Source organism: Podarcis vaucheri, assembly GCF_965113315.1.
Source record: "Podarcis vaucheri genome assembly, chromosome: 3".
In the NCBI taxonomy this organism is placed as follows: domain Eukaryota; kingdom Metazoa; phylum Chordata; class Lepidosauria; order Squamata; family Lacertidae; genus Podarcis; species Podarcis vaucheri.
In genome coordinates this window covers 98,224,071-98,237,251 of record NC_138761.1, presented here as the reverse complement: position 1 = coordinate 98,237,251, position 13,181 = coordinate 98,224,071, and the positions used below count along the sequence as shown (strand labels likewise).

At 44.7% G+C, this 13,181-nt stretch overlaps 1 protein-coding gene and 2 long non-coding RNA genes across 3 annotated transcripts in view; 2 read left to right on the top strand and 1 right to left on the bottom strand.

The window, feature by feature from the left end:
• Nucleotides 1–13,181, bottom strand: part of LOC309528344 — a 1,081,412-nt gene that overhangs the window by 559,660 nt on the left and 508,571 nt on the right. The gene's annotated exons all lie outside the window — the stretch shown is intronic.
• Nucleotides 1–13,181, top strand: part of LOC309528343 — a 414,681-nt gene that overhangs the window by 350,343 nt on the left and 51,157 nt on the right. The window lies entirely within an intron of this gene.
• Nucleotides 179–3,390, top strand: SOX11 (SRY-box transcription factor 11). The gene has a single exon (XM_082215591.1). It carries the CDS (start codon nucleotides 532–534, stop codon nucleotides 1,816–1,818), a length of 1,287 nt encoding a protein of 428 aa, XP_082071717.1. The 5' UTR covers nucleotides 179–531; the 3' UTR covers nucleotides 1,819–3,390.

The window sequence follows — 13,181 nt, the reverse complement described above, 5'->3', positions numbered from 1 at the left end:
CCCGGCCCCCTTCGCACTTCCACCCGTTTGCAAGAGCCGCGGCGAAGGGGGTGTGTCTGCAGACATGTGGGGGAACTTAATAAAGGCCGAGGGGAGGAGCCGAGGGGCGGGGCGGAGCGGCGCCATTGGCTGGCCCGGGGAGTGATGTCACCCATATGAAACCCTGATAACTAGTTCGGAGAGGACCCGCAACTTTTGCAGAAGGGGGAGTGTGATCCAGCGACATCTCTGGGTCCGGGCGGCTGCTGTGGCTGCTGCAGGGGGAGGGGAAAGAGCCGGAGCGAGTCCTGCTTCTGCCGCTGCTGGAGGAACGGCCAGCGGCAGCAGCCCAGGGAGAGGAGCAGGGGAAGGAAAGGAGGAGGGGGGAAAAAAGCCGCTTGCAACTTGCACCCCGGGCGTCACCTTGCAACCGCTCGCTCGAGGTGTGCAAGCAGCCGGTGGGAGCCAGCAAAAAGGAAAAAGAACATTATTATTATTTCCGAATAAAACGCGACAAGGCAAGCAACTCAAGCGAAGCGACACACCCCCACCATGGTGCAGCAAGCGGAAAGTCCAGAAGCCGAGAGCAACCTGCCCCGAGAAGCGATGGATACGGAGGAAGGCGAGTTCATGGCTTGCAGCCCGGTGGCGCTGGACGAGAGCGACCCGGACTGGTGCAAAACGGCCTCGGGCCACATCAAGCGACCCATGAATGCCTTCATGGTGTGGTCCAAGATCGAGCGGAGAAAAATCATGGAGCAGTCGCCCGACATGCACAACGCCGAGATCTCCAAGCGCCTGGGCAAGCGGTGGAAAATGCTGAAGGACAGCGAGAAGATCCCGTTCATCCGCGAGGCCGAGCGGCTGCGCCTCAAACACATGGCCGACTACCCCGATTACAAGTACCGGCCGAGGAAAAAGCCCAAAATAGACCCGTCCGCCAAGCCCAGCAGCGCCAACAACCACAGCCCGGAGAAAAACACACCCACCAGCGGCGGAGGAGGAGGCGGCAACCACGGCAGCAGCAGCAGCAAAAGCGCCAAAAGCTCCAGCAAGAAATGTAGCAAAGGGAAGACGTCGTCGTCTCCGCCGAAGCCCGGGACGAAGCTGGCGGCGCACCCGGGCGACTACGGCGGGGACGAGTACGCCCAGTTCGGCGCGCTGAAAGGGGGCGGCAAGGCGGCCAAGTGCGTCTTCCTGGACGACGAGGACGACGACGAGGAGGACGACGACGACCTGCAGCTGCGGATCAAGCAGGAGGAGGACGAGGACGACGACGACGAGGAGGAGAGCCGCCGGCAGCAGCAGCAGCAGCAGCAGCTGCGGCGCTACAGCGTGGCCAAAGTGCCGGCCAGCCCCACCTTGAGCTCGTCGGCCGAGTCGAGCGAAGGCGCCAGCCTGTACGACGAGGTGAGGGGCGGCGCTGCGGCGCACGGCGCCAGCGCGGGCCGCCTGTACTACGGCTTCAAGAGCATGCCCAAGAGCGCCCCGCCGGCCGGCCTGCCGCCGGCTTCCTCCCGCTCGATCTCCACTTCCTCTTCGTCGTCCTCCTCCTCCTCCAGCAGCGGCAGCAGCAGCGGCGGCGAAGAGGCCGACGACCTGATGTTCGACCTGAGCTTGAATTTCTCGCAGCACCCGCACGCCGCCTCCGAGCTGGGCGTCGGCTCGGCCGCCGGGAACCTGTCGCTCTCGCTGGTGGACAAAGATCTGGATTCGTTCAGCGAGGGCAGCCTGGGCTCCCACTTCGAGTTCCCCGATTACTGCACCCCGGAGCTGAGCGAGATGATCGCGGGGGACTGGCTGGAGGCGAACTTCTCCGACTTGGTTTTCACCTACTGAGAGAGGAGGAGAAGGACGAGGAGGAGAAGGAGAAGCGATGGGCAGGTGAACAAGCTGAGAGAGCGATCAAAAGGACTGGGAAGCAGAGAGAGGGGCAGATCGGGGAAAGAGAGATGCTTACACGCTGAAAAGTGGTGGAGTTTTGAAGTAACGACGACAAAAAAAATGTCTTTGGGTTGTTGTTTTTTTCCTTTTCTTTTTTTCTAAGTCTTGAAGTTAGTTCCAAACCGAGTCTGGAGTTGTGATTTTTTTTTCCTTCCCGTTTTTCTTATTTTTCCCTTCTGATTTTAATTGGTGGTCGCAACAGCAGCAGCAAGGAGAGAAGCAGAAAAAAGCAAATGGGACTGGGGGTTACAAAGATACAGAAGGCGCTGTTTGAAGCTTGTGGGTCTTGCGATTGAAGTCTGGAAGATGGTCTGCAAAAAAACGAAGAAGAAAGTCTTTTGGCAGCACAACTATTACTCAAGGGGGTTTGTGGATTTTTTTGTTTCTCCTACAAAGATTTTTAAAGGACCGTTCTGATTTTTCTGATATATTTCTCTCTTTCTCTCTCTTTTTTATTTGTAAAAGGGACCATTGCAACTGTTTTTGTTTGTTTGGAGGGAGAAAACTGATGTCTTCTATGCATCCGATTCTTAACAAAGCTGCAGGGAGCTTGGAAAAAAAAATGCAGACTGTACAAACGCTTACAAAAAACAAAAACTGTGAACTGACTTAAGATCAGAGTTTACTTTTCAGATCAAATTGTTTATGGTTTTACAAATGTGATTTCTACTTGCCAACTTTTTTTTTGTAACTTGTTCCCTTATACCTCCTTGATTGAATACCAGACAGCCTAGACCTCAGTACACAAAGGTATTGAAACATTTTTGATACATAACAGACCTCAGTCTTTTTTAAAAATTAATATATTTTCAGGCGTATTTTTGTACAGTGAAAGGGAACATTCTTGCTGTGTTTTTTCAGTAAGACTTTTCAGGCACTTCTTCCCTTTTATTTTTATGTTTTATTTTTTTCCTCTGTTTTTAGCATGCAAGTTATATGGGTACGTTTATGTCCTGGTTTTAAAAGGATTAAAAAAATCCTTGCATCTAAAGGCCTTGTGGTTTAAAAAGAAAAAAAAGAAACACTTTTTTGTACAGCTATAGTTCAGATTTGTTCAATATTTGTAGGTAAAGATTTATTGAAAATGGTGATATAGACCTCAGAGCTGTTATCTTAGTTTAAAAGATTGTATATGTACTGTACTATAGTAGGAATTTATGTATCTCATACGCTGTGATATGTGGATGGGGGCCCAGATGGAAGGTATGAAACTGGATTCTCGACTTTTTTTTAAGCAAAAAAAAAAAGGTGGAATGGGAAAAAAGAAAGGCACATAGTAAAAAGAAAAAAGTTTCTCATTTTGTGCAATATAAAGTACAGACCATCTGCGTATTTTGTAGCAAACAGTGGCAAAAAAGCAGACGTGTGCACTGTCGACATCATTGCCTGTTTGTTTTTTTTTAAAAAAAGAAATGCTGAAAGTCTGTATCTTGACAATTTTAATAAATCAGCTGGAACTGATAGAAACTCGATTCGCTATTAGTGTCTATAGAAGGGGCGCTGGTGGAGACGCCATGTATAATAGCCAGCCCCTCCCTCACCCATGGAGGAGCCTTAGCTGAGGCTTCAGGGAATCTTATGGGGGGGGGAGCGAAGAGAAAAAAGGGGGAGGTTGAAGGTAGCATATAGACTTTTAAAGGGCTGATCCTCCTCCTCTTTTTAGACCTCTTCCCTTGCTTTCTCTCCCTCTCTCTCCCCCTTCCAATAGCCTCTTCTCCCTCGCGCCTTCTCCCTTTCTCTCTCCCCCTCTCCCCTCAGTTATCCCCTCCTTCGGGCTTTTTCGTCGGAGGTACTGAGTGGGCGGAGGCGAAGCAGGAAGGCTGAACCCGGGGAGGGGGAAGGGGGGCAAAAAGAAAAGAAAAAAGGCAGGGCGGTCTGGGCTCTCTGGTTCAGCCAGTGCGTCTTTTCGGGCTGTGCGTTTGGGCGGCGCGCGCGGGGGGGGGGTTCTTCCTGTCAAGAGAGAGAGAGAGGTGGCAGCAGGTACCAAGGATGCTCGCGTCCTTGGGAGCCGGCAGGGAAGGGATTGTGTGCATGCGGGAGCTTCGCGTAGCTGTTCTGTGTTGGAGGCGGGCGGGTCACCTTCAGGCTCTGGGTGTGTGTGTGTGCGCGCGCGCGCATTTCTGCGACTGAGGCGAGAGGTTTATTTCTCACAACGGTCTCTCTCTCTCTCGCCTCGGACTCCCTCCCTGCTCTCCACCCTTCTCTCAGGAAGAAAATAAGATTTTTATTATTTCTCTGAGGAGAAGGGACGCCTTTTTCTCGCCCTCCCTCCCTCCTTTCTCGACGCGCTCTCCTTGAGGTGCTGTTGCGGGAGGCGTGAAAAAGGAGGGACGAGGGCGCCTTTCCTTCAGGCAGCCTCCCGGGCTGAGGCGGCGAAGGGGGTGTGTCTTTCTTGACCATGCGCGGCGGGCGCTCGGTCTCCGCTCGGAATGCTTGTTTGCTGCGTCGCCTCAGGAGCGCGCGGCTGGAGGGGGAGGGGGAGGAGGAGTGACGTTGTCGGCGCGTGTTGTTTTTGGGGTGTGTGTGTGGGGGGGGGGTTCGTTCGGTCAAATTTTCAGTCTGAGCCGTGCCTATTTTAGCCGTGGATAGTTGGAAGAGCGCGCCGCTTGCCTCCCAGACCGTTCCTTCCGTTCTCCTCCTCCTCCTCCATCCTAATTTCCAGAGGAGAAGGGGGCGTGGGGTTGCGCGCCGCCGTCTGGCGCGCCAGCTCGGAAAGGGAGCGAGGGGTGTGTGTGAGAGAGAGTGCGCGCGGCCGTGTGTGTGTGTGCGTGCGCGCGCCGGGATGGATGGAGGAGGGGAGGCGGCTGGCTGGGGAGACAGCAGCGTGAGCATCCCTCTCCCCTCCCCCTTCCAGCCTCTGTATGCGGGGGGAGGAGGGCTGCTCGTGGCTTCTCTCATTTTTCATCAAGGCAGCTCTCCTCTCCTCCCCTTCTTCTTCCTCCTCTTCTTCTTCCCCCTCCCCTTCAGCTCCAGTTCATCCCACAGCCTTTCGACTGGATATAATTGAAGAGCCTGGGGTGTGTGTGTGTGTTTTATAGGCAACTTGGATGTAGTCCTTCGCTTCCAGGCTCCCCTTTCCTTTCCAATGGACTTTTATATTGAGCCTGTGCAGAACCCAACCGGCAGCCGCCACCTCTTGAAGCTGCGGTTGTGGCTCTTGCTTTCCTCTCTTTATTGGCCTGGGCGGGACCTCTGGGTAGCTGTAAAAAGATGCTCTGGAGGAGAGGAGGCCTTTTTGCATCTCCCTTGCCTTATTACACTCTTGCTTAATCAGCAGCCAGAGCAGCAGGGAGCCGCTTTACCAATGAGACATGCTCCAGTTCCCTTTTCTTTACTGAGACCTGGGCCTATAGATGGGCCATGGGCAGGGGGGCTTAATCTTCTGCCCCAGATTGATAGATATTTTCATGCACATTGGAAGGGGGAGGGGAAACAGCAACAGCATGCTATTGCATTTCAGTCTTACACTTTGGACAACAAAAACGGATGAATGTTTTAAGTAGACTAAAATCCTGTGCATGTTTTCTGAAGAGGTGAATGTCGTTGAGTCCCAAGTTGGTATAGGATTGCAGCCGTAGGTAAAAGGATGGCCTGTGGTGGCAGGCCATCCTTTTTTCTTTTTAAGTTTTACAAATAAATCACTTGCACAATTGTCAGTACACTTGTGCTGGCAAACTTCAGTGTAACCAGCCCTAACTATGTTTTACTCAGAAGTAGGTCAAAGAAAGTTCCATAGAATTTAGGGATAAGTAGGTGTGATTACATTTTACCTGCTCAAACAATTAGGACTTGCTTTGGTGTGTGAAACATACTTAGGATTGGGCTGTTGGTAGTTTACATGGGCATTTTACTCTCTTGGCAACTCTAGAAACCAGTGCTGTAGGCTTTCAGGCTTGCTGAAGGTCAAGTCCTGCCTACACATTTGTATGGCATAAATAGAGCATTTAAAAAAAATTATGCTTATAATCCTTGACATCTGGGCATCTAAATTTTAAAATTAGTTTATTGAATGTTTTAAAACTCTCCAAATCAAGATCTTCTCATTCTAAATGGGGGGGGGGGGGGAGTTTGGCCTAAAGGTTTGTTGGGCTAAAAGATCTTGGCATAACTAGAAATTGTAATATATCTTTCATTGTGTAAGTATGAGTCACTGTGTTTAATATAATACCCAGAAATACACTTGGCTATTGATAGCCTTCAATAATACAAAGATTCTTTGGTGGTGGGGTTGGTCCTTACATTATTAGTGTATTTATAGCTTCTTTCAAAAATTGTATTGCAATCTGTTGAAATATTTGAAAGCAAAAGAAGCAGAAAGAGAACTCTGCTCAGCAATTTAGCCATTAATTTTGTAGATGAACACCACCAAGTTCATCCACTGGGTCTGATGAAATCCCAGACTTTACTAATCCCAAACTGAGCTAAAAGGTTTTCATTCTCTTAACTATGGTGCATGTTCATTGGTAGAGATGGTCTCCCAGTCTCTCTATTTTACATGCGTCCTTGTTTATGGGTGGGGGGGTGGGGAAGCAGTGGGATTGTTGCTGGTATTTAGTAAGCTATGTGTTAACTGCATTAAAGTTAAGAGTGCTCTGCATTGATAGCAGGAACTATGTTCCTCGCCTCTGCCTCTTCACTTCTTATATGTAGTTTGTATGCGTGTGTGCGTGCATGTGTGTGTGTCTTAATTCATCTAGATATGAACTATTTGGATTGAGTAGTACAGCTGCATTTGCTCTATTGTGGGAGTGGGTTGGAAACAACTTTTCCAAAAGCAAATCTGAAATTATGTGGGTTTGATGGAGGGACTAAGCTTAGGGTTTGAATGAATGTGCAATATACAAGGAAGAAGAACTTGCATTTTGTCTGGAAAGTTCTGTTTTCCCCCGCCTTCAATTTATCCATTTGATGGGTAGGGTGTTTTTTTCCGAATTCAAGAAGAGAATATTGCCATTCAGTCCTGTGAAACTATTAGTTTTTGCTGCTGCTGAAATTCATGCCAAAATTCCCACTGTTGGTGGGTGGAAAGCAGTCTTGCTGTCAGTAAAACTGTCATTGGGGCAGACTGCTTTCCAGTGCTATCATTGCAACCTGAAGCACACTTACAAAGAATTAAGATCCATTTGGCTCAGTAGGACCTGCTTCCAAGTAAACCTGCACTGCATGTTTACTATCATCATAGTAACATACAAGTTCCTGATTCTTCCTTGTTGAAGTGTACATGTGATCTTTGCAGACTACTTCAGGCATAGAAACCCTCTGCTGCCACAACCCTTGGCTGTTTCATTGCTGTCTTTTTAATAGTTCCTCGGCACTTTTCTTCTCTGTGGGTGAGGAGATGCATAAAACAAAATGTTTTAACGATTGTCAGCTTTTTAATATATGAAAATTTCCTGATCTATAAAGGAAAACATTTAAAAAAGGCAACCTAAGATTTTTTTAAAGACACTTTTTGGAAGGTGAAATCCAGTTTGTATCTTTCCTTCTGGCTAGGTCCTCTCTAATGTTAGAAAATCTAATTCACAAAATGTTTAATTCTTTAAGGGCAATATATATGACAGATTAAATAGAAAAGATTGATTAAAAAATGTCTTTTAAAATTGTATTTACTCAAAATATGTAGATGTCCATACATGCAAAAGGTAACTTTTTCCTAGTGTAGTAGCTACAAAAAGTGATTCGAACCTATGAGGCCTTAACGGCCATTCATGCCAATGTAAATTGGTTATAAAAGTATAGTTAGACCAATCTCTATTGAATGTGAAGTCAGAATCAGGCACTGAAGACATTTTAGTCTTTGGAAGTCTACTCTACAGAACTCTCTTGGTTCTATATCTCCACCTTTGTCACACATTCCTATTTTATGGCCTGGTAAGATCCTCATCCTGCACTTCTTTGAGTCTGATTTGTAATTTTCAGTGTTTTGAATTTTGGGGCCTTGATTCTCCAATAGGTTGAAACCATAGTGTTCTGTTTTTGTTTTTCACAGCCTCACCCCTTATTCTTCAGTAGTTACAAGAACTAGGGAGAGATTCCTAACTTTTATCTTTGTATTTCAACCTTTTGACTCCCAATCTCTCTATCTTCTTCTTCCTCCTCCTCCTACTTCTCCACACACAGTAAGTTGTGGAGATTTTTCTCCCCTCCCCTTTCCACACACTACCTATAGCAATTAACTGCCTACTTGATTTTTACCCTCCCTTCATGGATGCAGTGAATTTTTAAGAGAATTTCACAAGCAAGTAGTTTTTTAGTGAGTTTAAAAGTAAACAGAGTTTTAAAAGCCTATTTTTATATTCAGTATAAAGCACAAATGTGCAGAAAGTGTAGAATGACTTACAAAAAGGGAAGTAAAAGTCCATAATATTTCATGTATAAAAGTAATACCTTGATCGGGTATTGGTCCTCCTAGAAAAGCCCAGTAGTTATGCCGGTGCAATGCTAGGATTATAGAAACATCTAGAAAATGACGGTGGATAGCTATTTCAAAGGAATGACTTCTATGAATAAAAGCAACCCCAAAATCACTTTGGCCAAGAGGGGGTTGGTGGTTCTCAAGGATGCACAGTCAACCTGGAAGTTTGAAAGTGGAGTTCCCTGTCTTTATTAAGTCATCACACACCTCTTCGTATTTGTGGGTATTATTTCATGCCCAAATGTTTCCTGATGTAACCTGAAAAGACATATATTCTTATTGGGCTCTCTGGTTAATTATGCTTTCAAGAAATCAAATTCTAATACGGTTTACTTTGCTAACATGTCCCATTAATTTCAATGGAACGTCTGTGTACCTCAGTGGGAGTGAACTCCCTACTTAATTTTCAATAAAGTTGGGATTACGTCCATAGTATTTTATCTTATGCAAAAAATGTGATGATGTAATAAACACTAACACAGGAACTCTCATCCTTACTGTTAATTTTTATTTACATCTTCCTGCTTGTCTTCAAACGTAGCTTGTGTCTACTCCTGGTTACACCAGGAATGCAAAGTAGCACCATTGCCATTTCATTTGCAATTTCTGGTTTATGAACGTGTACCCACACATTGGAAGTTTGGAGTCTACGTAATGCTATGATCTTTTCTTGCTCTTTCTTTCTTTCTTTCTTTCTTTCTTTCTTTCTTTCTTTCTTTCTTTCCTGGTGGGCTGTTTTAGTTTGGAGGCCTATTGTACCAGTGTGGGAATCTTGATGGTTACAACATTTTAACGAGACGTTGCATGATGGCCACAGGTGGAGTAAACTGAATGTCTTTAGAGCAGTTTTATTTCTTCTTCCAGCATGACACTTTTAAAAAATAAATAAATATGTAATTTCAAAATAAGGAGGGGAAAAAAAGAGTTTTCAAAGGCCACATGAGGAAAGAAAAAAGTTTTCCGTAGCCACTCCAGGTATGGGGAAGAGAGGAAAGCTAAAAAGTACTTTTGTTTAGAAGTCTGAATGATGGTGGTGGTTTGTGGGGGGGGAAAGACCTTTTTAAAGGTTTTTGCATGCCAGTGCACGGGCCTATTGCTGTGGGAAGGGGGGGGGGAGAAGAGAGTACGGTTTGCTTGAGGCAATGCACTGGAGGACAAAAGTGTTTTCTAGCACTAGGAAAAAAAGAAAATGCATGGCAGAGTTTCGTCTTCTAGTAGACTATATAGCATGCAGAGTTTAGTATGTGTCAAAACAGTGTATGACATTGCTGTATCAAAGTTGTAAAGTTAAGCATTATTTATTGAAAACTATGTATTTTTTTTTTGTAAAAACCTGATCACCTAGAGGATCAATATCATTCACTTGTGCTAGTACTACATTCTTAACCAGCTTCTTTACTACAGTACTTGATATGCAGTCTTAAGCGCTCAGGGTTGAAAAAACAGTCCACTGCAATGTCTCTTCTCTCTTTTTCTTTTTTTCTTCTTTGGGCAAGAATGTCAAACAAAGGAGCAAATTCATACAACAAATTCATACAAGATATACATAAAGCAAAAAAACTACTAATATAGTGGTGTGATCAATCCTTACATGTGTTTTACATGCGGATTTCCCCCCCCTGCCCATCCAGTTTTGTATTCTATATCTATAGAGAGGGTTCTGCTCTTCATTCTCCAAAATTCTCAGTCATCTGCCTTTCCAAACAAACATGGCTCATGGTCCACCCAGTCAGGATAGCCTGGGGGGAAATGGTATTCTGTGCCCATCTGTCTCAAAACAAGGCAAATGTAATTTCTGTTTCCTGCTTTTAGCACTTTGGGTAAAACCAAAGTATTCTTTTGGCTCATCAATTCATGCAATGTTTTAAAGTTGAACATGAAATAAAGAAATAAGAGAAGTTTCTACTCTTGGATTAAATACCAGCAAACTCCATTTCTCTGTATCTTTTTTCTACAGACAATTTACACTGTAAATGTATTTTGACATAGAAATAAATCATTCTGTATTAAGATTCTTGATATGAAAATGTTTTTATGAAAATCTGTAATTGGAACTATAATATGTTTATAAAATGTGTTTATGTGGTGGAAGTTTGTTGTATATTAAATATGGTTTTATATAAATGATTGTGTTATATTGTAGAAATTTCAAAATACACAATTAACACAACCCATTTACGCTGTTCAACCCTTGACTGTCTAAAACTCCTTTTAATTTGGTTTCTGTGTACATTTTCTCATCTAGCCCCAGGGTCAAATAACCCATGTAAGCGTGCATATTTAGCAAAGGTGTAATCAGAAATTCAAATATTTATCCCCACCTCCTAACCACTGTCTGACAACGTGCCGCACCACGATTACCTGTAGATATGAAACTGAAGAGTTGCCATCATTTGTGTTCAGACTGAGGGATTAGACAGAAAGTGTTTTAAGGGTCTGTGTGCAATGAGGAAATACTTACAGAAAGAGGTACCAGGTCGCAAGAGGGTGACTTCCACCTTTACTGACCATGCTAGGCCATTTGGACTAGTACTATTTGGCAGAAGGGCTGGCAGAATTCCTGCATGGCTTGTAAGTGTGAAGTGGGTCATTTCTGCACACCTGTCACTTGAAAGCCCAAAAAGACTCAAGCCAGTACAGATCTTACAATCTTTCATCCTGTAATGAAACTCTTCACACAAGCTCATAAATTTCAAATGATCTTTTACGCATTTGTAAGCTATTTGCCCCCAAAAGGATAATAATTCTGCTCCAGTTATGTTGTTTATTGGTGTATGTCATTCATTCCCCGCCTTTTAGAACATACCTTCACATGGTTGCTTCCCATAGTTAAAGCAAGAATACAGTACAACATGAAATGCATTTTTTAAAGAAAGAAAGAAAACCACCAAATAAAGCCAGCTATAAAATAAATGGCTAAAAAGGAGGAGGGGTTCCCACTTGAAGGCTCCAATAGAGGTCTCCAAACAAAGTCCTCCTAGGAGGAAATTTGACAGATTTCACAGAAAAGGTTCTGTCCATGGTACCTACCAACCTGACTAACTTTAACTGCAGGTTATAGGACAGGGACTTAACAGGCAGCTCTTATGGCCTAGATAGGTTCATATGGGTATAAGTGCTCCTTCAGATAACCTGGTCCCAAACCGATGAGGGTTTTAAAGGTTAACGCCAGCACTTTAAACTGAACCCAGAAAAGCATAAGATGGCTACTTCTGCTGAATGTAATATTGGTGCAATACAGGCAAGTCACTTCTCCACCACAAGCATTTGGACGGCTGAATTGGCTAGTTTTGGGAACTATCTGACAAGGCAGCCTGAGCTCAACGAGAGACACATTACAATAACATAGCCTGGATATAACCAGTTTATGTGTGGCTGAGACCCAGGCTGTTTTCGCCAGGTAGGGTTTCAGCTAGGTAAGCTGGTAAAAAGCACTATTCTTTCTTGATTTCAAAATGCCTTGAGGCCTGACTACTCACCATACACAAATGCATGCAACCCCAAACCTAATGCATCTGGTCCACAGAAAGAAAGCTGATTTGGGAGGAGGGTGATTTTGAGTAGATCAGTTGAAGGAGCTGTGTAATCTTTCCTCCTGCCCTCCACATCTCAGATCCAAATTAACCACATGGTTTGCTCTCCCCGTGGCATTCCAGATGCAGGTTGGTCTTTGCAAACGCAGCTATAATCCGACAGTTGGGGGAGGGTGAATTGAGAAGGGATTGGGAGCAGAGAACTGGTGGAGAAAGAGTTAAGCCCTATACACTGCTGCTCCATTCAAAAGCACACTCTCCCAACAGCTTTGCCACATTCTCTTGTGTTATCCGCTTCCCACTAGATGACTTCTTGGAGGAAAATTGGTGCTTAGTGGATGCTGGAACAATTGTGCTTAGCTGTTATAAGGGGAGAATAGGGAAATGAAATAACAAATCAATAGTAATAATAACTTATGTACCTGACGGTGATGTGATCAGAGTTTTTAATTCTTGTGAGGTTATTCTTGTGAGGGAGTCACACTTTATAACCATCCAGTCAGCCTTTCACAACGCCTCTGATTAAGCAAATATTTCACAAAGAGCTACGAAGCCATAAAGTACACCATAGTATTGTACTTGGTCTATTATAAATGTTCAAATGAAGAGAAAGATTTCCAGAAATATATATGCTTTTAAATCCTGATTCCATTCCCATTGCATACAGCCAAAAAGCAGAACTAAAATCCTCTTAAAACATCCAATATAAACATTATGATTCTTATTCAAGATTAATATCCTGAGTTTCTCCTTGCCAGTTTTGGAGCTGTCTCTTTGCCTTATGACAGGTGTACACAGTACAGTGGTACCTCGGGTTAAGTACTTAATTCGTCCCAGAGGTCCGTACTTAACTTGAAACTGTTCTTAACCTGAAGCACCACTTTAGCTAATGGGGCCTCCTACTGATGCTGTACCGCCGGAGCACGATTTCTGTTCTCATCCTGAAGCAAAGTTCTTAACCTGAAGCACTATTTCTGGGTTAGCGGAGTCTGTAACCTGAAGCATATGTAACCTGAAGCGTATGTAACCCGAGGTACCATTGTATTAGACATCTCATTTTTTTATTGCTCCAATATCACACATTTACTACTCCAGGTTCTGATCAAGGCTGGCCCTATCATTAGGCAGAGTGAGATAGCCACTTCAGGCAGTAGATACTGGGGGCAGGGAGAGGCCCTTAATAAATTAGCCTGCTACCCTCAGATGCAGTAGAACAGTGGTGGACTTTGGACTTTCAAATTTCAGCAGTGCCCTGTGCAACACCAAAATTTGGCACCCCCACCTCTCACCTTTCTTCTTCTTCTTCTTCT